Source organism: Balaenoptera physalus (assembly GCF_965194825.1).
Source record: "Balaenoptera physalus genome assembly, chromosome: 1".
NCBI lineage: Eukaryota > Metazoa > Chordata > Mammalia > Artiodactyla > Balaenopteridae > Balaenoptera > Balaenoptera physalus.
Genome location: NC_138882.1, coordinates 19519723 through 19543937, shown reverse-complemented (window position 1 = coordinate 19543937; position 24215 = coordinate 19519723). Strand labels below are relative to the sequence as shown.

Here is a 24215-nt window from a genome sequence, read left to right as displayed (position 1 = left end):
CGCGTCCCCGCGATAATCACCCCGGATCGGGGCTGATTCCCAGGGGCCGGAGGAGATGGGATAGGAGCGACCGGCTCATATTTCAATCACAGCGGCCTGCCTTTTTAAAAAGTATATTTTCTTTAATCCAGTATAACCCAGATATTATCACTTCAACAGGTAATTAACAAAAATTATAAGTATGATAGTTCACATTCTTTCTCTTCATGCTAATTATACGTATGATATTTCACATTCTTTCTCTTCATGCTAAGTCTTCGAAATGTGCTATGTGTTTTACACATACAGCACATCTCCATTTGGACTAGCAGCTTGCCAAGAGCTCAACAACTACATGGGGCTAATGGCTACCTTACTGGGAAGCACCGCTTTAGCGAGTACAACCTACCTCCACATAACGTGTTGTTGAATGCAACAGTGCTCTCTGTTTACTCCTAAAACCTGCACTGAGGGTACACTGAGCTATCAGAGCAGAAGGCTACTCTCTAGGACACCCGCACACTTCTCTTCCCACCTGTTGGGCTCACAGTCAGTTGTGTTTATCCTTGAACTTATTCATGCCAGTTGTACTCGCTGTGTAATTATACAATTTAATTATAAAAACCAATGGATGGTTAAGATGGTAAATTTTGTTATACTTATTTGTAACAATAAAATAAATGGTCTGACAACTCAGTTATTATGAAAATCAAATGAGATTGTGTAAGTAAAAGTCTTCTCAAACTAGAACTCCATGTAATGGCAGCCATTTGTTGATACCGCTCTCTGGTGAGTTGTTTTCTTTTTTTTAATAGAAATTATTGTTTCTTTCTAATTACAAAACTTTAGGAGTTACAGAAGAGCACACAAGTGAAAATTGTTCACTAACCACCCTCTCCCTGAAACCAATTTTTTTTTTTTAAATTTTGGGCCCTGCCACATGCAGGATCTTAATTACCTGACCAGGGATTGAACCCATGCCCCCTGTATTGGAAGCACAAAATCCTAACCACTGGGCCACCAGGGAATTCCCAAACCAATTTTTTTTTTTTTTAATGAAAACTAAGCTGATGTTCTTAAGAATCTAGTAAAGGCATGTCTCTAAAAAACAAGAACTGCTGTTGAATTAGATGAAGCTAAAACAATTGTAAAGTATTGGGGAAAACATTGTAAAGAATTTGTAAGTATTCTGCTCTTAGAGTTTTCCTAATTGTCTAACCTACAAAACCAGATGGTGCAGTATGGCTCTGCATTATCAGGAAAGATAAAGCAAAATTCCAATCTGGGGACAGAAGTTCTAAGAAAAGGTCTGCACCCTCCTACACTGTTGATGGGAATGTAAATTGGTGCAGCCACTGTGGAAAACAATATGGAGGTTTCTCAAAAATTAAAAACAAAACAACCATATGATCCAACAATGCTGGGTATGTATCCGAAAAAAACAAAAACACTAACTGGAAAAGATACATGCACCCCAATGTTCATAGCTGCATTATTTACAAAATTGTCAAGGTATGTAAGCAACGTAACTGTCCATCAACAGGTGAATAGATAAGATGTGTTATGTCTATATACAACGGAATACTTCTCGGCCATAAAAAAGAATGAAATTTTGCGTTTGCAGCAACATGAATGGACTTGGAGGCCATTATGCTAAGTGAAATAAGTCAGAGAGAGAAAGACAAATACTGTTATGATATCACTTATATGTGGAATCTAAAATATACAATGAACTAGTGAATAAAACAGAAAAGAAGCAGACACACATATAGACAGCAAACTAGTGCTTACCAGCAGAGAGAGCAGAAGGGGAAGGGGCAGTACAGGAAGGGGAAAAAAGGGTTATTACGGGATTATACGAAACCATGTGCAAAATTTTTGATAATTGTAAAGCACTATAGAACTTAATGAATCTTTTACCCAATAAAAAAAAATGGGGCTTCCCTGGTGGCGCAGTGGTTGAGAATCCGCCTGCCAATGCAGGGGACATGGGTTCGAGCCCTGGCCTGGGAAGATCCCACATGCCGCAAAGCAACTAAGCCCATGCACCACAACTACTGAGCCTGCGTGCCACAACTACTGAGCCCGTGTGCCACAACTTCTGAGCCCACATGCCACACTACTGAAGCCCACATGCCTAGAGCCCATACTCGGCAACGAGAGAAGCCACCACAATGAGAAGCCCGCTCTCCGCAACTAGAGAAAGCCCGTGCACAGCAACGAAGACCCAATGCAGCCAAAAATACAAATAAATAAATTTATTTTTTTTTAAAGTGAAAATAAAATAAAGCATATGAAACTAGGAAAATAAGAAAAAAGAAAAGGCCTGGACAGATTGTTGTGGGGTTTTTCGATTGTTTTTTAGCAACGAGAATGTAGTGATGGGTTATTTAATTTTAAAATGTTTAAAAATAAAGTAGTTTTATTAATATAAAGGATACCTTTAACAAAAAAAAGCCTGTTCCCTTTGATAATTTTTCTTACCTTGAATTCTACTCTGATGAAACAGTGGGTTTGGCTTTCTAATTAATCAGAGAATTTCTCTTTAAATGGATGAGTTTAAACAATTTACATTTGTTGTTATAACTGATATGTTTGCTATTAACTCTGTCATCTTATTTTATATTGTTATATTTTAATCACAGTGCCCTGCTTTTCAATACTGAAAAAAAAGACCATTGCCTCTTCGCTCTGCTGTTCTCACCGCAGGTCGGCTCCCACATGCACACAAAAATACAGGTAGACACAAGAAGTGTGCTCCTTAAATATATGGTGAAAGCCAAAATGAATAAACAGGAAATTTTTGTTTTTGCTTGTTTGTTTTTACTTTTGGCAGTGCAATAAAAGTCGTAATTAGGTTGTTGGGGTTTTTTTTTTCTGTGCTTCAAAAAAACAAACAAAAATAATTAATATGGTACATCCGACGAGGAAGAGAGAAAATCTCCCAGGGCTAATCAGTAGCCGAATGAAAGGGTCACAGACCCTTTCAGGAATCTGATAAATGCTTTAAAAAAAAAATAAACGCTAGTAAAACACTTCTGCATAAAGTTTTCTTAGGGGGAACAGAGGTAGGGGCGTCGTGGACCACCTGAAGCCAGTCCCCGGACTCGTAGGGTTTCGAGGTTAAGTAGCCGCCTGCCGCCACGGGGCGGTATCACTAACCCGACAAACATCTTAAGAGTAAACTGTGCGCACAAAGTGTATTGGAAGACACCTGAAACCAGAATGATTACTTAATACACCTTTCGGTTTGACTTCAGGGAACTGGCGCCTACGGAAAGCTTGGAAAGCTTGGAGAAAACACGGACAAGCGGAGCTTTCCGGCAGGTCTGGAGTCAGACCGGGCGGTGGCAAAGTAGCTGTTCTGCGCCTGCGCCGAACTTCCCGCATGCTCAGTAGCTGAGGTAGGTTTAGTCTGCATCCACTGATGACCTATCCCCGGAGGGTAAGCGCTGTACTGGACGCTGCTGGGGACCTGTTGTTTGATCACGCTGTTTTGGTTACCCCTGAAGTCTCTTTCGTCTGACTTGGTGCCAGTCTCGTCACTGTAAGTAATTTTCTCTCCTGCGGGGCAGCGCAAGGGCCTTAGGCAGATCTGAGTTGTTTATTGTTCCCCTAACTCCACCCCTATGCACAGATATGAAGAGATTCAAAGGATTTATGTTAAAAAAAAAAAAATTACGCGAATCAGAGTACTTCTCCAGATATTCCGATTTCGGACCTAGATTCTTGAGTGTCAGCATTTTGATTGTTTACCTGTACTGTTATTTTCGTGCCCCGGGGTCTTTTTATGGCTATATGTCGTTGAAATAACAAGGCAGACTTAGACGGTGGGTTCTTTAGTGCATCCAAATTCAGAGACTGTCTTACGCCTAAAATTAAATTTCGTTAAAATAGCAGACATTCTTCCTACTGCCTTTTCTGGTTGTAGACTTGCTTTATTTATTTAGATTCCCTGAAAATGTAATTGCTAGTTTAAAAGATGTGTACATTTTACTGTTAATAAGATTTTCAAAAAAGTGGTTTCACCACTTTACATCCTCGCTAATAATGCTCAGGAGGATCTTCCCTCACACTCCAGCCAACACTGGGCAAACTTTCTTATCTATGCCAGTCTTATATATGAACAATCATTTCTCATCGTTTTAGATTGCATTTTTTTCATAGTTAGTGAAATTGAGCATTTCACGATTTATTGGCCTTTGCTTTTATTTTTCTAAGTATTGCCTATTGGCGTCATTTGCACATTTTTCTGTTGGATCATTCATCTTTTACATATTGATATATGTAAGCCCCTTATGTAACAAAAATTAGCACATTTGTCTAGTATGTGATACAAATTTTTGTTATCATTTTGTCACTCATCTGTTTGCTTTGTTTATGGTATTTTGGCTATATAGACATTTTAATTTTTATGCCTTCAGATTTATCAGTATATAATGGATTCTTGGTTTTAGTCATGTTTAAAAGTGCTTTTCCAAATTTATAAAACATTTCACTCATGTTTTATCCCCATACTTTTATAGTTTCATTCTTTACTTTTAAAATCATGCATTGATCTGGAATATACATTGATATAAAGAAGGCAAAAAGATTCCAACACTTTTTTAAAAGATTAGCAATTGTCCCCACCATTTTTTGCACAATTAACTTTCCTCCATGATTTGAATTATCACCTTTAGTGTATTTGGCTCTATCTCTGGAATTTATTTGATTGCATTGATTTGTCTCTCAAATTCTGCCCAGGACTAAACTTTTAATTACTATAGTTTTATATCATATTTTGATATATGCTCATTACTCTTTTTGTCAGAATTTGCTCTGTTATAGTCAAGTTCCAAAAGATAAATTATCTTAGTATTTTGATTGGGAACTCATCATTTATTTATTTATTTATTTTTCTTTCTTTTTTTTTTTTATGGTTCTGGCAGCTTTATTGAGGTATAATTATCATAAAATCAATGTAAATATTTAAAGTGTATAATTTGATATAATTTGTTTATCCACTCACCTGTTGAGGGACGTTTGGGTTGTTTTCAGATTTTGTCTGTCACAAATAAATCTGCTATAAACATTCATGAAGAAGTCTTGGGACTTCCCTGGCGGTCCAGTGGTCAAGAATCTGCACCTCCAATGCAGAGGGCGTGGGCTCTATCCCTGGCCGGGGAACCAAGATCCCATGTGCCGTGCTGTGTGGCCAAAAAAAAAAACAAACAACCAAACAAACAAACAAACAAAATTCATAAGGAAGTCTTTGTGAGGACTTACACTTTTTTTTCTCTTGGCAAATAGCTAGGAGTGGAATGCTGGGTCAGCCAAACTGTTTCCCAAAGTAATTGCACCCTCTTACATTCCCACCTGCAATGTGTGTTACTCTAACCAGTGTCCTGTGAATGATGAGGTCTCCCACTGGCTAGTGGGCACATGAGCTCCCAAGCCGTGTGAGCTCTGAAGATCACATCTACTGTTCCTTTCGGGAGGTGCATGCCCCGGCTTCAGGTAGTTTCCTCACCTGCCTGCACTGACTAGCAGATCTCCAGAGGTCTCTCTGGTACTCTGCCCTGCACACTCCTATCATCTTGGCCTCCGCAGACACCCAGCTCTATCTCCTCAACTCGGATACTACTGCACTCCCCCTGGGTTCCCATTTCATCACTTATTTTAAGAACCTAATCCTCATATGCTCACCACCTTTATATTGAATTCAAGATACCTCTCCCAGGCTATGAGAAGAAATGGATCATTTGATTCCTATTGTTTTTGTCCTTCTGAACTAGCCATGTTGACAGCTATAAAGATTCCTTAAATGATAGGATATTAGGTTGATTGCCTTAAATGTTGTACAACCTTTTTTCATACTCCAAGCCTCAAGCCCAGAACGTTACGAAAAAGAACCTGTGCTGTGATTCTGGGTCATATTGGTAATATTATATCCTCAGAGTCAAAATAATGTGGCAGAAGCTATAGGAATTTTTTTTGCCCTTAATGCTGCCCTAATGTCCCTGCAGGATAGCCAGCAATGAGAATAATCATTGTAATAATGGTTAGCCAGCATTATTGAGTGCTTACCTTGTGCCAGAGACTGATTTAATAATTACCATGACTCTATGTTATAATACTATTGCTAGCTCCATTTTACCAATCGAGGCACAGAGGATTTAAGTGGCTTTCCCAAGGTCACACAACTAATGTGTGCCAGAGCTAGGAATTGAACACAGGAAGTAGGCTTCAGTGCCTGTGCCTTTAACCCCTGTTTTTGAATAAGCTTTCAGAGAGACATGCTTACAAAAGTTAGTGGTTTACAACCCATAAGGTGTAAAACTGGTAGAGAAGGAAGTACAGTGGATGTAATCTGAACTGCTATAAAGAAGTTAAGGACTTGCAGCTTCATTTTATTGACATATTTGATAAGTATCCTTTCTACATCCTCCTCTTCCACAACACTTTTGAAAAGATGCATTCAACAAATTTTTTAAACTGTATTTAAATTAATGGCTAAAGAGAAGAAGACAGTCAGGAGCAGAGTCCTGCAATCTGTCACCAATGACCCTTTTCCAGGTTGAAAGTGAATCATGAATAAAATTATGGGGTAACATTGTTCACCTAGTTATGAGTACACCTAACAGTGGCTCAGGATGGGGCATGAAGGCAGTTGGACCATGATTCAGTCCCAGCTAAGGCTCAGCCCACCCCACTGGGAATTTGGAAGCTAGGAAGGCCCATCAGAATTGGGGTGGCAGCCCAGCTGGAGTGAGGAATGGCCTTTACACCCCCCTGTTGACCAGTTTCAGGTGAAATGACTGTTCTCAGCAGATGAATTCCTAAAGAAAGGTGGCAGCCAAAGACCATCTGTTGGCAGCCCTCTCAGCAGCTGGGGAAGTAAGTCCTTCAACCCCAGAGGGAATCTGGGTGATGTATCCCAGCATCAAAGCAGTCAATAAAATTGCAGGATTTGAATTTGTATTTTCAAAAAGGAAAATACTTGATCCTAAAGACTGTTTTTTTCACATTTTTTATTGGGCCAGGGGCTGCTTGACACTCATTACTTTTCCAAATGCTTGGTCTTCAGTCCAGGGGTTATGCTGCTTCTCTTGATTTTGCTACTGATGAGGATGGTAGTCAATAACCAGCAGACTAAATTTTATTTAATCTCTAAAGGAATATTCATTGAGTTTCAGAAAGGAAATGGAATCACATGCAGTCCCTCCCCTTTTTAATTACTTCCCGCATACACACACGTCCCTTATGCTCTTCATACCTCTGTCAGCACTTACCAGTTTTATGTTATAGACATTAGGTTACAGTATTTTACCCGCAGCCCACCAAAATATTAGCTCCTTAAGGGCAGCTATTATACCTTATTTTTTAGCCCCTGAAGCACCGTCCACAGCCTTTGCACATTACACTCGTCATACATAAAACTTTTTCACGTGTTCATAGTCCTGGGCCAGTTACCCCCATGCCTCAAAATGTCCCATCTGCAGAGAGAAAGAATACTATAGAATTTATTGGTAGAACTAATGCTGAAATGGAGTCTTTTTCCAAGTCTCTCTTAGTAAATGTTTATCAGAGAATCTACACAGGTAATTGAAGCAGTCCCAAGTAAACACTCAATACCAATGTGTTGAATTGAATTCAAGTAAATGAAACCAGCAGTTGGCTTTGAAAGTAACATAACATTCCTCTCGATTTTCCTTTAGGGCACATCATGGCTTCCAGTCACACTGTGTTGATGCGGTTGGTGGCTTCAGCATATTCTATTGCTCAAAAGGCAGGAACGATAGTCAGGCATGTTATTGCTGAAGGAGACCTGGGTATCGTGGAGAAGGTACTGAAAGTCTCGTCTCATTTCATACCAACTCTGTTTTTGTCCCTTGAGGTTTAGCTAACAGGATATAATAATCTGGACAGACTTTAATAGTTGAAATAAATAGTTAATGGCTCCCTTATGGAGATTGCAAGACCCTTAGTTCAAATGGGCTCCATTTCTGCTCTGCAGAGGACTCCAGACTTCCTACCTCCAAAACCTTTATTTATATGACTGGGCCTTCTAACTGCTGTCTAGCTCCAGAGCGCTGGAACCAAGCTTCATATCCTGAAGTAATCTACTTCTTGCAGAGCCGTGCAGTCCTTGGTGAACTTGACATGTTTGGTAACATCTGGCATTTAAATAAGTATCCCCTATATTCAAAGCTTTAAAATGTTTTTTCTGCATGGAAAAGAAACCTAAAGCAAAGGTTTTCTTTCCAGTATGGTCATTAAAAACTTAGGTAAGTTAACAGAAAGATAGTTTATAGTGGTAGTTGATTCTTAAAAGAAGTCCCACCATGCATGTGTTCTAGTTTAAAATATAATTTCTTCCACAAGATTTGATGATTATTTCATATTACAAATTTTAAGTGTAAGTTTCCACATATTGACTTTTTGTCATAATCTTTAAGGAAGATTGTATTGTAATTTTGCCCAAGTGGGAAAATTTTAGGATATGATAAACATTTTAATGATTTGACATAGAGATGTAGTTAAGACGCTCCTTTATGATTAGTCAAGCATCTATTTAAGGCTATTTGTATAAAAAAATAAGGACCTTATATATAAGTAAAAAACAACTTAGAAATAAGTTTCTGTGAACTAATTATAGGATATTCAATATAACTACTTTTAAAAATTAAGAATAAAAATCACAAGAACTAGTGAAATAAATCTCATTTCCTTTTTTGATAGATTTATGGGCTTAATAGTATAGGAAATAGATATAGGGTATCTTGATTTTGAAATCAAAATTGATTTGAATCAACTTTAAAAAAAATTTGTTATAGTCCCTCATTTTCCATTTTCAAAAAGCATTCAAGCTATTTATAATATATAGATGATATTTCTCATCCCCCAACCTGAGCCACTGTTAGGTGTACTCATAACTAGGTGAACAATGTTACCCCATAATTTTATTCATGATTCACTTTCAAGCTGGAAAAGGGTCATTGGTGACAGATCGTAGGACTCTGCTCCTGACTGTCTTCGTCTCTTTAGCCATTAACTTAAATATAGTTTAAAAAAATTGTTGAATGCATCTTTTCAAAAGTGTTGTGGAAGAGGAGGATGTAGAAAGGATACTTATCAAATATGTCAATAAAATGAAGCTGGAAGGGCTAGTTGTTGTATTGGATTACAGAATAAGTATTCAAAATAGTTGCAAACTCTGAAAAAGGTGCGCCAAATTCAACAAGATATTACAATAGGAATAAAGTCCTATATTAATGTTCAAGTAATAAGGGGGGAGTCTGATTCAAATTTGTGTGAAAAAGAGGTTTTAGTTGATCACATACATGCTCAATGACAAGCCAACAATGTAAAACAGCTACTTTCAGAAGGCTACTAATCTTACTATCTTTTCTTTTTTATTGTTTTCTCTGTTATGGAACACAGGAAGTGGAGAAAAATAGCAAAAAGTACAAAATCATCTATTAGGCCACCACCGCCAATATTTTGGATCATATCTTTGCATATTTTTCTCTTAGCATTATTTATTTTGTTTAAATTGATTTTCTCTTGTGATTATATTAGATGGACCACTTTGTACCTGATAGCTAAAGATTAATAGAAATACAGTGTTCAAGTTAGAAAGAAAGATAATAACCTCACTGTCTCTCTACTGGTCAGACACTTCTAGTACTCTATATCCACTTGTTGACACCTCATTTTAAAAGAGACAGGGCAAAAACAGATTTGTCACACAAAGTATCTAGAATGGTGAGATCTGGCACTATGTCGGTAGAAAGAGCAGGAAATATATTATCCTAGAGAAGAGTTGGGAGAGCTTTCCTCGTAGAGTTGAATGGCTATCAATGTGTCTTTTTTTCTCTGGAGCAGTGGTCTCTAAACTTGATTGATAGGTAAGTAATCTTCAATTTCAACAATTCTTTTAAGTAGTTTCATTCCACAGATATTTACAGAGCACCTACTGTGTGCCAGGCACAGTTCTTTAGAAAATAAAACAAAGATCTCTGCCTTTGTGGCACTACATTCTAGCAAAATTGATCTTTACATCGAGACAACCAGCAGACTTCACTGTGGCAGAAAAGACTTTGATTTTCGTAGTCATTCCTTATCTCCTTACGAAGTATTGTGAAAGATCTGCTATTTAAGATAAAATAATGTGTAAATCCACCTAAACAGGCATGTATAAATTGCAACATGTCCTAATTCTCTGAAAGCAAGCTAACCAAGGAAGTGGTCACTGTCTTTCAGAAGTGTGACTATATGAGTTATGGATTGAGTTGAGTGCCATAGGTGAGTTATGTAGTAAATATTACTGCCATTCACTTTTATTTTTTTAATAGTTTAGAAATAAAAATTTTGAAATAAGAAATAACAAATCATTCTGAGGACCTCTTGAATTATTAAAATTAGGATTAATGAGTGGAGTTTATAGAAGGATCCATATAAGAAATACCTTTTAAATAACTAAAGAGTTATTTATTATTATTAACTGCCTTGAAAATTGTGAATTTCCTGTCTGTCAACCTGCTTAAGCAAAAGATTAATGTAGAGATCTTATAAAAGGAATTTGTGAACTGGGGGAGAAAATGTTCTAAGTAATTTAAAAGCTCCTTTCCAAACTTTAGCCACTATAAATCCCATGAGAAAAACCAAGCCAAGAAATTGACTCATATGATGGTAAGCTCGATCAGTCTTAAAACAGACAGTGTAATTTAAATGGATATAGATAATCACGCATGAGGCATCAAAGAACAACTTATTTCATACTTAGTTCTGCTAAAATGTGCATTCTTTGTTGCAGACCTGTGCAACAGACCTGCAGACCAAGGCGGACCGATTAGTTCAAATGAGCATATGCTCTTCTTTGGCACGGAAATTCCCCAAACTAACAATTATAGGGGAAGAGGTAAGACTATCGTATATTTTTTTTAATCCCTGTTTACTGTATGGATTTGTAATTGCCCCTTTAGTGATTTATACACCACTTTTATGATTTCAAGCATTATATTTTTGTGTTTTAACACAAAAATAACTATCATGGTTCTTGGACTTTCAGAAAATACCTGCTTTTAATATTTTGGTTTATTTCTAGGCCAGATGTGTCAGTTCTTGACCATAGATGATATGGTTATTGTTGTGACGTTCCACATACAAAGCATAAGATGGGTAGAGTTCTAGAACTTTGGAATAAAACGGGTTTTATTGTTCCTGGTTTTTTTTTTTTGTTTTTAATTAAGGCTTATTTGCATACTTATTCAAAGACTAACGCTGTGAAGGTGAAGGAATTGACATCTCATGTATTTGAGAGTTCGACATGGCTGATGGCAGAGTCACTTGTGTAAATAAGTGTATACTACTTAAAAATTCTTTTCTTTTTAATCCTTGTTCAGGATAACGAAGTTGGGATCCTTTGTAATCAACCTTGATGAGCCATATGTGGTTGTTTTCGCAATTTTATTCAGTGTGCTTTAAAAGCTCTAAATAGAAATGGTAAACAGGAGGGACTAGTGAAAACTATGGTACTGCATTTCTTCTTGTTGCTGAGACAAACGGCATTCTGTAAACAGGAAACAGCTTCGGTCATCATCAGTGTTCTCTGCCTTAGGATCTGCCTCCTGAAGACGTGGATCAAGAGCTGATTGAAGATGGTCAGTGGGAGGAGATACTGAAGCAACCATGCCCATCACAGTACACTGCTATCAAAGAGGAAGACGTATGATCCATGTTATTACTTAACTCTCTATTTATCTTCAGTTTTTGTCGTAGTAAAGGAAATAAAATTTGCCATCATGATGAAAACTTGGTAGTTATAAAACAAGGGAAACCAGGAACTTGAAATCTTTCAGAGCCAACATATAAGTGCCTGGCAATCATATGGGATGTCTGACCTATTAACTTCGAGTTCATTTTTTCATCCTATTGATTTCCTCTTCACTCTAAAACTGTTATTAAAAATACTTTTGGGGGAATTCCCTGGCAGTCCAGTGGTTAGGACTTGGCGCTTTCACTGCTGGGACGTAGGTTCAGTCCCTGGTCGGGGAACTAAGATCCCGCAAGCCGCGTGGCACGGCCAAAAAACAAAATACTTTTAGGGAGAAAATCTGTTATTTAGTAAATTTGGTAGTAAAACATTTCATTGGTAATTGGAGCTGGAAGGAGATGAAATGGATTGCTACCTTATATTTTTGGAAGGCCATAAAAATTACCCCCCTTGCTTTTTATAGTTGCTTAAATTAAATCTATGACTTCAGATAACTATCAAACTTCTTTAATTTTTGAGTTTTAATTTATTTAACACTCATTCGTTGAGCACTTACTATGAGTAAGGCACTTTGTTCTGTGATATGGAGTATAGAAAAGAAAGATGTGGTGTCTCCCGTCAGAAATATGCCCTCACAAATTTACATCAAGCATCTAGTGGTTAATGGCTTCGTATCCTGAATCATATTAAAAGTCCTAAGAAGAGGGGATTTCTTTTTTATGCTACTGCCAGTTTTATAAACCATTCATTTTTCTTGGCCGTATACACGTGTGTCCTTACGATAATCAGACTGTCATCATTTATCTTAAATCAACATTTATATATAAAAATGAGTAGCATCCACACAAAACATTTTTGGTGCCACTTTCAAGTTTTCTTTATATCACCATCTAGAGCCCAGGATGTTCATGGCCACATGTTTAGTGTTCAGGTAGCAATAAACTTTTACCAGTTAACCATTTTATACTAAAAAAATTTTTTATTGAAGTATAGTTGATTTACAATGTTGTGTTAATATTTTATTACAAAATATTTTTTTACTATTATTTTTTAATTATTACAAAACTGATGACCTTGGCTTAAGCCACCCATAATATAGTTTCAAAAATTAAAAAAAAGGTAGTTTTAGTTTATCTATTTAAATCAATTTTTTAAATCTTAGATGCTCAATTTGGACATTTCCTCTTTTTTAGCTTGTGGTCTGGGTTGATCCTCTGGATGGTACCAAGGAATATACTGAAGGTTGGTATCTCTTTTATATTTGTATTTGACAGCAGTAGGACTAATATATGATGTTTAGTTGTAAACATTTAATCTCCTTCAAATACCAACCCCCCCATACTCCACCAGTCCCACAATCGTAATGTCCCCTAGATGAAAATAACTAACATTAAACCGATGTAACCAAAGGGACTATACTGAACCCCCAGCTTTACTGGGTAGAAAAATGATGAAAAGTGTCACTGTATCTCCTTGCTCTGCCACCATCCCATGCCCATCCCTCACTCGCTTCCTCTGAGAACTGCTGTCTCACTTCACAGCCTCACCTCTAAAGATGGGTTTTGAAACACAGTGCAATATTTCTCCTTCCTGAAATTATCTAAGATGAGCAAAATTAGAAAGCAGCAAATTAAAATAAAGTTGGCAACATTAAAGTGAGAAGTGCCAGGCTCAGAGCCAGAGTGGTAGGTTTTAGAAGCGTAGCATAAGCTTAGATTCTTATTTTTGAGAGGAAGATCAACGTAGGTTTTCTTATATTGGTTCTCAGCTGAAAAAAGAAAACTGTCTTGTAATTCCTAGAAAAAACTCTCTCTGTCCTTGGATGAGACATATCTACGATGAGTGAACCCCGTAGTACGTGTGAAAACGTCTCTGTAATCCACTGAGAAATAGGGGAGCTCTAGGCAGCTTTAGTGAGTGTAAGAACACCTAAACAGCTTGTTCAGCTCTCATCTCTGACCTCCAGAGGTTTTGATTCACTAGCTCTGCAAAGGAGCCTTGAGAATCTGTACTGAAAAAATTGAGCCAGTTAATTCTAATGCTGCTTGTTAGTCCATCGGCCCCACTGTGAGAAATCTTAATTTAGAGGCTTGAAATGCAAATCTAGAGAGTAATCCTGGAATCGAGAGTGATCTAGCAGGCAGAGGTGAGTCAGATGGTGGTAGAGGGGGGCACAGAGGAATCTAATGATGATGGCTGAGGAGTTATGGCTGATTTACTTGATTGGTTTACAGATTATTACTAATGAGACCATGTGTATCAATTCAATTAAGTGGCCGTAGTCCCTACTTCTGTCCCTGGCCAACTCTCATAATTTGTGTATTTTGCCAGAAGTAGGTTTAATCATGGATGAATCATTGCAAATTCCTTACCTTTATTGCAAAAATAACTTGGAGCCATTGATGTGCTGATGATGAGTCATAACCTGAGAAAGTTATGTAATTGATCCGAATTTCTTCTTTTTAGGTCTTCTTGACAATGTAACAGTTCTTATTGGAATTGCTTATGAAGGAAAAGCCATAGCAGGAGTTATTAACCAGCCATATTACAACTACCAGGTATTACTATAAATGATACCAAAATATTTTATTAGATAAATAATTATGGTTTTATATGATTCTTAATGTTATCTGATCCAATGATTTCTAGCTTGGTTGCACACATGCAATCATCTGGGGGAGCTTTTCAAAGTAAGGATTCCCAGGTCATACCCCAGACGTATTGAATCAGGTCCTCTGGGGGGTGTTGATACCAGGAATGTGTATGTATGTATGTGACTGTACACAGACACACTGTATGATTTGCACAGATTTTTTATGTATGCCTTATGATTCAAATCATAAGCAAAAGTTTGGGAATTACTGATATGGCTCTTGGTTAGCTTGGTCATTGAGACACCTGATTTACAGGTGGTGCTTGAAGCACGTTGAAGAAATGAACCATTTCAACCAAGAAAAGAGGCTAGCCATGTTGTTTTGCAGGTAATACTACATAGTGCCTAAATTATAGTCAGCATTAACTAAATATGTTCTTGTACTCTTTTCTCTCATTTTGTCTCTCTAATCTGCTTTGACTTTCTACTATACTCCCAAGAAATTGTCTTCCTTAGAAGTAAGAGGCTAATGTAATTCCAAATCAGGAATATACTGTTAGATCATGTTAAATGTTAAAGGAAATGGTTGCAATAAGGTACTTAAGGTATTTACATTAGTGTGACCTTGATAGAACTTTGGAGAAACAAAGTAACCAGAGTGGGGACTATTACTTCTGAATTTCCAATTTGAGTGAAGAGCAGGATTAATCTCTATTTCTAAGATAAATTTGTTTTTTTTAATATCATTTATGTGATTTTAACTTTTTATTTATAATCATGTGCATCTTATGATTATTCAGCAAAAATATTTTTGCATTCATTACTGGGAAAGTCTCATATTGAACTGCTTAAGAGTCCATTAATTCTTTTAATATGACTAATGTTTATACAGTATTATACACAGACACAAGTTTGCAGTCATCATGTAAACTTTAAAGCAAGCTAGAACTGATACTTGAAATAGGGGCATTTAATTCATAGATAATATTGCAGTGCATGGCACCTTTTATCAAAAAAAGATCTAAGCGCTTAGGAGTTGTTAACAATTTCCATCACTTCTTTCTAAGATCAGAAAAATTGTATTCATTTTCCACAGAACAATGAAAATCAAAAGTTAAGGGAACCCAGGAATGAAGCAAAGGTGAGGAAAATAGCTAGGCTTTTGGCTGCACTAGTGGGTAGAAAAGAGGTGGGCAACCTGTGGTACCCCAGGAGTCACTGCCCATCCCAGGTACCAGCTCATTTTCTCCTGCTCTGCTTCTCTCCTTTGCTACCTGTCCCTTCCCCACATTCCCTTCTGTACACTTTCTTTCTCTTCTCTCTTCCTTCTCTCTTGCTTATGCCTTAAAATTTGTTGCAACAAGGAGAAAAGTTGCTTAGCTTTGTTGGTAGTTTTCAAGGCTGCATGTCCAATTTAAAGTCATGATCATCATAGCTAACATTTATCAAGAGCTTACTGTGTACTGACAGACTCGAGGGATTCACATGCATTATCTCATTCTGATACTCACCAAAATCCTTTAAGGAAGCCTTTATCCTTGTTTTAAAGAAGAGGAAGCTGAGACAAGTAACCTGCCCTCGTTGGTCAATGGCAGATCTGGGATCTACACTGCAGTCCAAGCTTTTAGCCACTGCTCTCTATTGCTCTCTTGAGCCAGATAAAAGAGTTTTTACAATTCAGACTTTATTACTGCTTCTCACAGATACTGAAGCTGGGAAGCACTCAAAGGAAAGAACATGGAATAGTGCAGGGAAACCCAGTCTGTCTGTATATCGGAGGTAGCTCCTTAACCATTAGGAATCTTACGGAACTCATCAGTAAGGTGAAAATGTTAGCCTTTTCCCCCCCCAGACAGTTGGTGTGGGAACTCTGAAGGAGGGAGTCAGCAAGAGAGGCTGAGAGATCAGGAGCACAGAGGAAGGCTAGCTGGCTGCCTCAGGGGATTGCATTTACCTCATCCGGGCGCCAGATTCCACGGTCCCATCCTCTTTGCTGACATATTCATTCACAGAGGTCATCTGAGTTTTTAGGGACCAGAATGCTCATGTCCTCTATTTAGTATGCTTTCCTTTCGTTTTCAGAATAACTGGAGAGCTGAATTAATAAATAGGTTTCTTGAGCACATGAAATTAGTCTCAGCAATTGAGCTGAAGCATAACGAGCACACAGAGCCTCTCTGTACTTTTCCGATTCCAGCCTCTCCTATAGTGTGAACTCAAGAGGGAAGAGGGGAAGCACTCGAACATACACTGAGCCCCCAGTGCTTGTTTTTTGGTTCCTGTGTTGCCCCATTTGCTGGGAGTGCTGTCCGCACAAAGCCTTCAGCTCTCAGCCTCTTCGGGGATCGCCTCACCTGTGAAGAACACGCCCCTTCCCAAGGCAGTCCATTTCTAGTGACTGATGATTGGAGGGGTGTAAAGGCCTGGCATCTCATCCCAGTTTGGGATGTGTTCTCCCCAGTTTGGTAGAACTCTGAAGAGCCATTCTGGCTCCAGAGCTCCCCGTGGGGTTGGCTGAAGCTGTGGTCGTGTCTGCACCACAGCTCGGTTTCTCCCCCTGCCCACTCCCCTCCCTTCCACAGGTGTTGATCCCAAGGGCAGTCCTTAATAAACACCCTACCTATCTCAGAGGCTGCTTCCCAGGGAATCCAACCCTGCAGCCCAAGCATATTTCACTATGACAGCACCCAGAGTACTGCTGTAGGTAAATGAGACGATGTGTGTGAAAGCATTTTGAGAAGTAAACCGAGGTAGTCTACTAGTTTAGTGACGACAAACATTGGCTTTTTAAAAAATTTTTATTTATTTATTTTTGGCCACGTCCTGTGGCATATGGGATCTCAGTTCCCCGACCAGGGATCGAACCCACGCCCCCTGCAGGAAAAGTACAGAGTCTCAACCACTGGACCACCAGGGAGGTCCCGAAAAATACTGGCTTTGAACACAGATGAGCCTGAGTTTGATTATGATCTTCCTAGAGTCCTTGGTCAGGTTACCGAATGATTCCAAAACTCATTTTTCTCATCTTTAAAATAAGGATGATAATACTATTTCATGGGATTGTTCTGGGGATTAAATGAGATAATATATGTAAAGCACTTAGTGTGGTGCATGGTACATGTTTAGTATTAAGTAAAAATATATGTCTGTATGTCTACTCTATTGATATAGTGGTATTTTGATGACTTTGTGTTAATCTTTTATGCATCAGGTTTACTTTCCATGAAATACCAGTTATGTTTTTCTATATGAAGTGTATAGTTATAACAGTGTGGCTGAAAGTTCTTTGAGTGCTGCAAAGGAAAATACAGATTCTGGGATTGCGTTGTCATTGTCATTTTACCACCACAATTGTCAGTAAAATCTTTTAACCCTGACCCCATCATACATGGCCACTCTTCAGTATCGGCATATTTACTCGCTTTGTCTCTATAGCGGCATTATTATATTATCACCATTACCTATTCCCATAGTAATGTGATCCTTATTGTTCCTTGGACAATGAAAAGTAATCAATACATGGTGTTTCATTTCCTGGGGACTTACGTACCTTTTGCAAACAGCTATTTTCAAATACAATAATGAGATTGTTGGATAATTCTGAAAGGAACAGGAATCAGTATGTGATGTTGCCTTTCCTGAAGACTCCAGGGAATAACCAGAAGTTCCTTTCCTTACCTTTGGAACCCAATTATTATTATTTTTTTTGGCAGTGCTGTGTGGCTTGTGGGATCTCAGTTCCACGACCAGGGATAGAACCCAGGCCACGGCAGTGAAAGCCCAGAATCATAACCACTAAGCCACCAGGGAACTCCCTGAAACCCAATTATTAACCAAAACAACAATGAGAATAATCGGTTGATGTTCTCAGGAAAATTTCTTTGTCGATGATACTGCTTTTGTACTTTATAACATTATCATGTTTTTATTTTTAAAAAATCATGTTGCTAACGTAACTAAATGTTCTATTTATGGCGAACCTTTCTCTCCAAATGATGACAAGCTTTGCCATTGTTTCACCCATTTACATAGGCAGGACCAGATGCTGTGTTGGGGAGAACAATCTGGGGAGTTTTAGGTTTAGGTGCCTTCGGGTTTCAGCTGAAAGAAGTGCCTGCCGGGAAACACATTATCACAACTACCCGGTCCCATAACAGCCAGTTGGTTACGGACTGCGTTGCTGCTATGAACCCTGATGATGTGCTGCGAGTGGGAGGAGCAGGAAATAAGGTACCAAAATCCATCCATCGTCTACCCTGAAATGCAACTGAATCATTAAAAGAAATACTGAGCTGTTACAAAATGTGAAATAAGAGTTTGGGAGAAGAGATTAAAGATTGTAATTTGCCATTAAAGACACATTTCAGCAACATTTGAATTTTTTTTTTTTTTTGGCCGTACCACGTGGCATGTGGGATCTTAGTTCCCCAACCAGGGATCAAACCTGTGCCCCCTGCAGTGGAAGCACAGTGTCCTAACCACTGGACCACCAGAGAATTCCCTGAATTTTTTTAAATGTTGTGGTTCAAGTCTTTTTTATCTAAGAGAATTCAGTGATAAGCCATTTGGATAAGACCCCGGCCCTCTTGCCAGTCCTTATTTTCTCAAGAACCCTCTTGGATTACTTCCCAGACCTTTCTTTTACAGACTCCAGGATGGGCCTGCCTGCCCCTTTCTGGATACTTACCCCATTCATTCACCTAGGCTGCCATCCTCCTGAGAACATTGTGAATTGGAACACAATTTGATCTCCATCCCTGATCTCTTCTCATCTGATTGCCCCTTGGTTGTCATGATGACATCCATCAGGTATCTCAAATTTGGCATCCCCAGTTGGAACGCATCCTCTTTCTACCTGCCCCCAGATGTGTTCCTCTCCCTACTTCCTATCTGCTTAATGGCACCGCCATTTTTCTAACTGTTCTAGCTAGACATCTGAAAGCTATCCTAGCCTCCTTCCTGCCTCACATCCTATCAATCTGATCCTACCTATAGATCTTCTTAATTCTTCCCTAATGTCTCATGCATCTCAACCGCCAGTGCCCTAGGGGAAACCTGTCAGCATCCCTCAACCAGCCTTTACAGCAGCTTCCAAAGTGATCTCCCTCTAAAAGCATTTACTTATAAGAGGATGAAAAATGGAAGTTTAAAAATAGCAGTATTTTGAAAAAAAATGTAAAACTTTTCAAAGTAAAAATATATTCCTGATAGTCACTGAAATATGATTTCTCTTTGCTCCTACTTTTGTAACTACGAAATGCCGTTACCTCTTTTATTCCCAAGGAGGTACCATTCCCCGTAGGAGCAAAGTCCCCACCCTACACAGCTCCCACCTTTTCTCCTTGCAAAGACCTTGTTGGGCAGTTCTTAACTTTTCTGCATCAAGGACCTCTTTGAGAATCTGACGAAAGCCACAGTCCCTCTTCCCTCAAAAAATATACCTGGCATAGTTCTTGGCACATAGTAAGACTTGACACAGATTTCTTAAAGGAAAGAGAAAGCTTTTACTCAGAAGTCTGCAGCAAGGGTTAATGGTTTGAACGTGTCATTGAATACAGGAATCCTAAAAAGAATAGCTGGTTACCTTGTGTTCACTGAGGCTCTCCTCATTCTCCCAGGCTGGCCTCTTCATCTCGATATTTGAAGTCTGAATTTTACAGCACTAATTACTTTACAGTATAACCAAAAAATAAGTCAAGCAACTAATGAAAGGCTGATAGCAAGTTACTGCTGAGAGTCATGCGGTTTCTATCGGTGACCTCAGATATTTTTTTTTGGCTACACCATGCGGCATGCGGGATCGTAGTTCCCTGACCAGTGATCAAACCCGCGTCCCCTGCGGTAGAAGCATGGAGTCTTAACCACTGGACCACCAGGGAAGTCCCTCAGTGACCTCAGTTTTGTATGAATATTACAGGCATTAGTAAGATGACTGTTTGATTTGATTTGATTTGATTTGATTTTTATTTATTTATTTTTTGGCACACTACGCAGCTTGCGGGATCTCGGTTCCCCAACCAGGGATCAAACCCGCACCCCCTATAGTGGAAGCACGGAGTCTTAACCACTGGACAGCCAGGGAAGTCCAAGATGACTCTTTTAAAATTCATACTTTGGTGGCAGAAAGAGCAACAGATACGATGCCGAAACAAAGACTTATGAAACTGCTTGTTAGACTAGTCAGCATAGCATATCTGTTAGGACTTAGTATAACCTATACATTATTGTGCTGGTTGATATTTCTGTATCCTTTATATAATGATGGTCAAATTTTTACAAGATGAAAAAGCTTTATTTTTTCTACAACAAATATATATTGCTTTTGCTGTAAGAAAAAAAAAAACAGCATAAAAAAGAAAACCTTATTTTAACTAACTTAGAATATAGAGACCATTCAGATATACTCCTTGTAGCTTATTTGACTTCTTTTTTTCCTGTCAGATGACTACATTATTATGCATGTATTCTGTATATTTCTTCGTAATACTCATTTACACCTGCTAAAGGCTTTAACCCAAGTCTGACAGAGGAATTGAAATACACTGATAGAAACAAGCAGTTTCTCTTTATTTGTACCTCGGTTATTTCATGGTTGAGGGATAATTATTCTCTTGACCTTACAGATTATTCAGCTGATTGAAGGCAAAGCCTCTGCTTATGTATTTGCAAGTCCTGGATGTAAGAAGTGGGATACCTGTGCTCCAGAAGTCATTTTACATGCTGTGGGAGGTTAGTCCATTTTATTTGGGGGAATTACAGTTCTTATACAGTTTTTGTATTATGCTAGGACATGATATTTCAGTAATGTTACTTTACCTAGACTCTTAGGATATAAAAGATGGAAGGAAAGTTAGAGGTTATCCAATCTAAGCCTCGCATTTCATAGGTGAGAAAGTAGATTTTCAGTGAATTCATTTTCCTTTAGTTATAGTTTCTCTTTTGGACCTTGATCTGCACACAGTTCATTTAATTAAACCCTTATTAACTTATGGCTTTAATGCTTTTAGGGGTTTTTTTTCTTGAAAAGTAAAATATTCATCATCATCATCATTAGTTTCTTTTGAGCCAATATTGTATTGGTAAATGTCTCAGTGCTAGCGCTTAAAGATCATAGAGTTGGAATTTTTTTAATCTGCCTGCAAAAATACTACAGATATATACATAGCAAGATGATTTTTCTAATTCAAATAGACGTCAGATCACATCTACTCTTAAACACTTGATTTTTATTTTATCATTTCTCCTGGTACATTATTGTGTTGATATCTCAGCATATTACATGACAAGGAAGTTAAATTCATCACGATCCATTCTCATTAGAATGTTAAGTGAGACTGTAATATAACAGAGTTATGTTTTATGAACATACTTCACTTAAACTCTTACCAAATAAAGTGTTACTAATAAATGGTAGAATGAAGAAAACACTTTTGAAACCGGGAATCGTGGGTGATGGAGTATAACCAATGGGAAACGTAATCACTCCAGGAAAAGAGAAATTAGTTGATACTGAGAAGTATAAATTGAAAATACTAAGTGAAATTATTTTAATCAGGGAGAAAAAATCATGATTTAGCCTTTAGCTAGTCAAGTTCCTCTGTAGTCTTAAATTGCAAGTGAATTAATACTTAACCTTTGTGGTCACACATTATCTTCCTTATTTTATCCAGAATTCAATGGATATTATTATATAGGGAAGCAAGAAGCTCTTAGAAATAACTAGAAACATGATGATCTGATCGGCCATTGACATTGTATTGATGTTTTTTCCATAGGCAAGTTAACCGATATCCATGGAAATGCCCTTCAGTATAACAAGGAGGTGAAGCACATGAACTCAGCTGGCGTCCTGGCCACACTGAGGAATTATGACTACTATGCAAGTCGAGTTCCCGAATCTGTTAAAAATGTACTTGTTCCTTGAAGGGAAATCTCGTCAACTCAGCCAGGAGAAGGACTTGCTCCTCGAAATAATACACTTTAAAACTAATTGGATGGAATTTGAGCTCTACCTTTACTTCATTCATTGCTGATCAGCGATTTACATTTGGTTACTTAGGAGTAGAAAATTGAATTTTTAAACGTCTTGATTAATGAATTAACCAGACCAACTTTGACATCTGGAAAACTTGTAAAGTCAGTATATTTCACATTTCATTTTTCCTCCTTTTATTTGGAGCAACGAAAGAAAAGCTTAGTTCCAACTGGCCATCCTGGTGTATTGTTGAATCAGCATTCCTGTTTTGTAAACCAGATTTCTTTACGGCACAGAACTACAAGTTATTACCTAAATCTCATTCTTGTCTTTCACAGTAATGTAAAGAGTTTTCCTACTCCCATTCTGAATACATTAAAATATCATTCTATATGTTGATGACACAGATTTTGGAGAAACATTTCTTTATAATAAATTATTTAATTCTAGCTCTCTCTGTTATTCACCAGCTTTTTTTGTTCTTAAGTAGTGGGAAACTATGTATTCTCTACTGTGGGCATTACTTTATTCTTATGGCATCACTATGCAGTTTAACTGTGGAAAGTTAGGTAATTGCTCCTATTCCTTCCAAAGGAAGATTATAATGTATGCTGTCAAAATTATTCTGACATTCTGCCTAGGTTTTTATTTTTTAGGTCTCTGTCCTGTGCTTTTAAATAAATTTCTCTCATTGTATTAAGCAAGTGGTTTAAATTAATCATTCCCAAACCCACTGCATGTCAGAATCACCTGGGAAGCTTTTCAGAAAATATGAATTCACAGGCTCCAGCCAAGCGGTTTTGTCTTAAAATTCTGTGTACTTTAAGACAGCTACTCCAGGGATTCGGTAGTCATTTAAGTGTAACACTCACTAGAGACGGTGTTGGAGTACTGTTTTCACAAGGCAGCTGCAGGAAGAGGTCTTTGTGGCTTTGACGCCATTGGCCCCTCTCCCTCTTGCAACTCTCTTCTCACTGTCCTGTTTTTCTTCTTCCCCCTAATAGCCACTCCTACTCAGTCTTCTTTCTTGGTTTCTCTTTGTCTCCCTTTCCTTGAATGTCAGTGTTCACCATGATTCTGTCCTAGGTTCTCTCTAGATGATCTAACCCACAAATACGGCTTCACTTAAGGGCCTTTTACCCAGAATTCCAAGATCTGTATCTAGCTTAGAACTCTCAAACTCTAGATTTCTATACCCAAAAGCCTACTTTGATGTCTCACAAGTATCTCTAAATTATGTCTAAAAAACTCTTCATTCTTGCCTACCCCTCCTTAAATTATTTTACAAATCCCCAAGGTGATCCTGATAGTTGGCCATGTTTGGAAAGTACTTCCTTCTAAGAAAAGAGTTCTCTATCTATATGCAAACAGTGGACTAAACCTAATTTTTTAAGCAATCTAAGTACAATGTGAGAATAACTTTGAAGGTATTTTCTATAGGCTCTTATATAAAAACTTTATCCAAGTGACATATTTGGAAGTCTGCATTCTCTCTCCATTCCCATTTCTTCTACATTAATTTACACACTCACACCCCTTTATTTCTTCCTTGAATCACTGCAGTGTCTTCCTGTCAAATCTTCCTTCCTGCACTGTTACTCCTCTCCAATCCATCTCTCATTGGCTCCAGGTTTTTTAAAAAACCAAATCTAGTAATGCCACTCCCTTCCTCAAAAATCTTTTTTGGCTTCCTATTGCCTTTAGGATAAAATGCAAGTTCATTACAATGACATATGAACCTCTTGATGTTATAGCTTCTTCCTTCTCCAGGATCACCTCTGTTCACTAACCTGTACTCCAGCCATGCTCAACCATTTAAAGTTCCCCCAAAATACCATGTTTTCTCTCACCTTGGCCTCCATTTATTCCATCATTCATTTACTCAACAAATATTTTTTGAGCACCTG

The 24215-nt window shown here is 38.0% G+C and overlaps 1 protein-coding gene and 1 long non-coding RNA gene across 7 annotated transcripts in view; one reads left to right on the top strand and one right to left on the bottom strand.

Moving 5' to 3' along the window:
* LOC309644669 overlaps nucleotides 1–24215 on the bottom strand; it is a 546086-nt gene that overhangs the window by 270509 nt on the left and 251362 nt on the right. The window lies entirely within an intron of this gene.
* Nucleotides 48–23008, top strand: BPNT1 (3'(2'), 5'-bisphosphate nucleotidase 1). Of its 6 annotated transcripts, XM_082427643.1 has the most exons (11): nucleotides 48–159; nucleotides 3240–3424; nucleotides 7680–7807; nucleotides 10781–10885; nucleotides 11585–11692; nucleotides 12934–12982; nucleotides 14207–14298; nucleotides 15430–15474; nucleotides 18366–18563; nucleotides 20957–21062; nucleotides 22109–23008. In XM_082427643.1, the coding sequence occupies exons 3-11, from the start codon at nucleotides 7688–7690 to the stop codon at nucleotides 22255–22257; spliced, it is 972 nt and encodes a 323-aa protein (XP_082283769.1). In that variant the 5' UTR covers nucleotides 48–159; nucleotides 3240–3424; nucleotides 7680–7687; the 3' UTR covers nucleotides 22258–23008. The 6 variants fall into 6 exon arrangements, with proteins under 6 accessions (XP_082283769.1, XP_082283768.1, XP_082283771.1 ...); XM_082427642.1 differs by lacking the exon at nucleotides 48–159 and having other exon boundaries at nucleotides 3170–3383; XM_082427641.1 differs by lacking the exon at nucleotides 48–159 and having other exon boundaries at nucleotides 3390–3526.

What these genes read in the sequence shown, in the direction of transcription:
- BPNT1 (XM_082427643.1), top strand. Translation starts at nt 7,688, where the DNA reads ATGGCTTCCAGTCACACTGTGTTGATGCGGTTGGTGGCTTCAGCATAT. An exon ending in TGGGAGGAGCAGGAAATAAG is followed by an intron (nt 18,564 to 20,956) that starts GTACCAAAATCC and finishes TTGACCTTACAG; the next exon opens with ATTATTCAGCTGATTGAAGG. An exon ending in CATTTTACATGCTGTGGGAG is followed by an intron (nt 21,063 to 22,108) that starts GTTAGTCCATTT and finishes TTTTTTCCATAG; the next exon opens with GCAAGTTAACCGATATCCAT.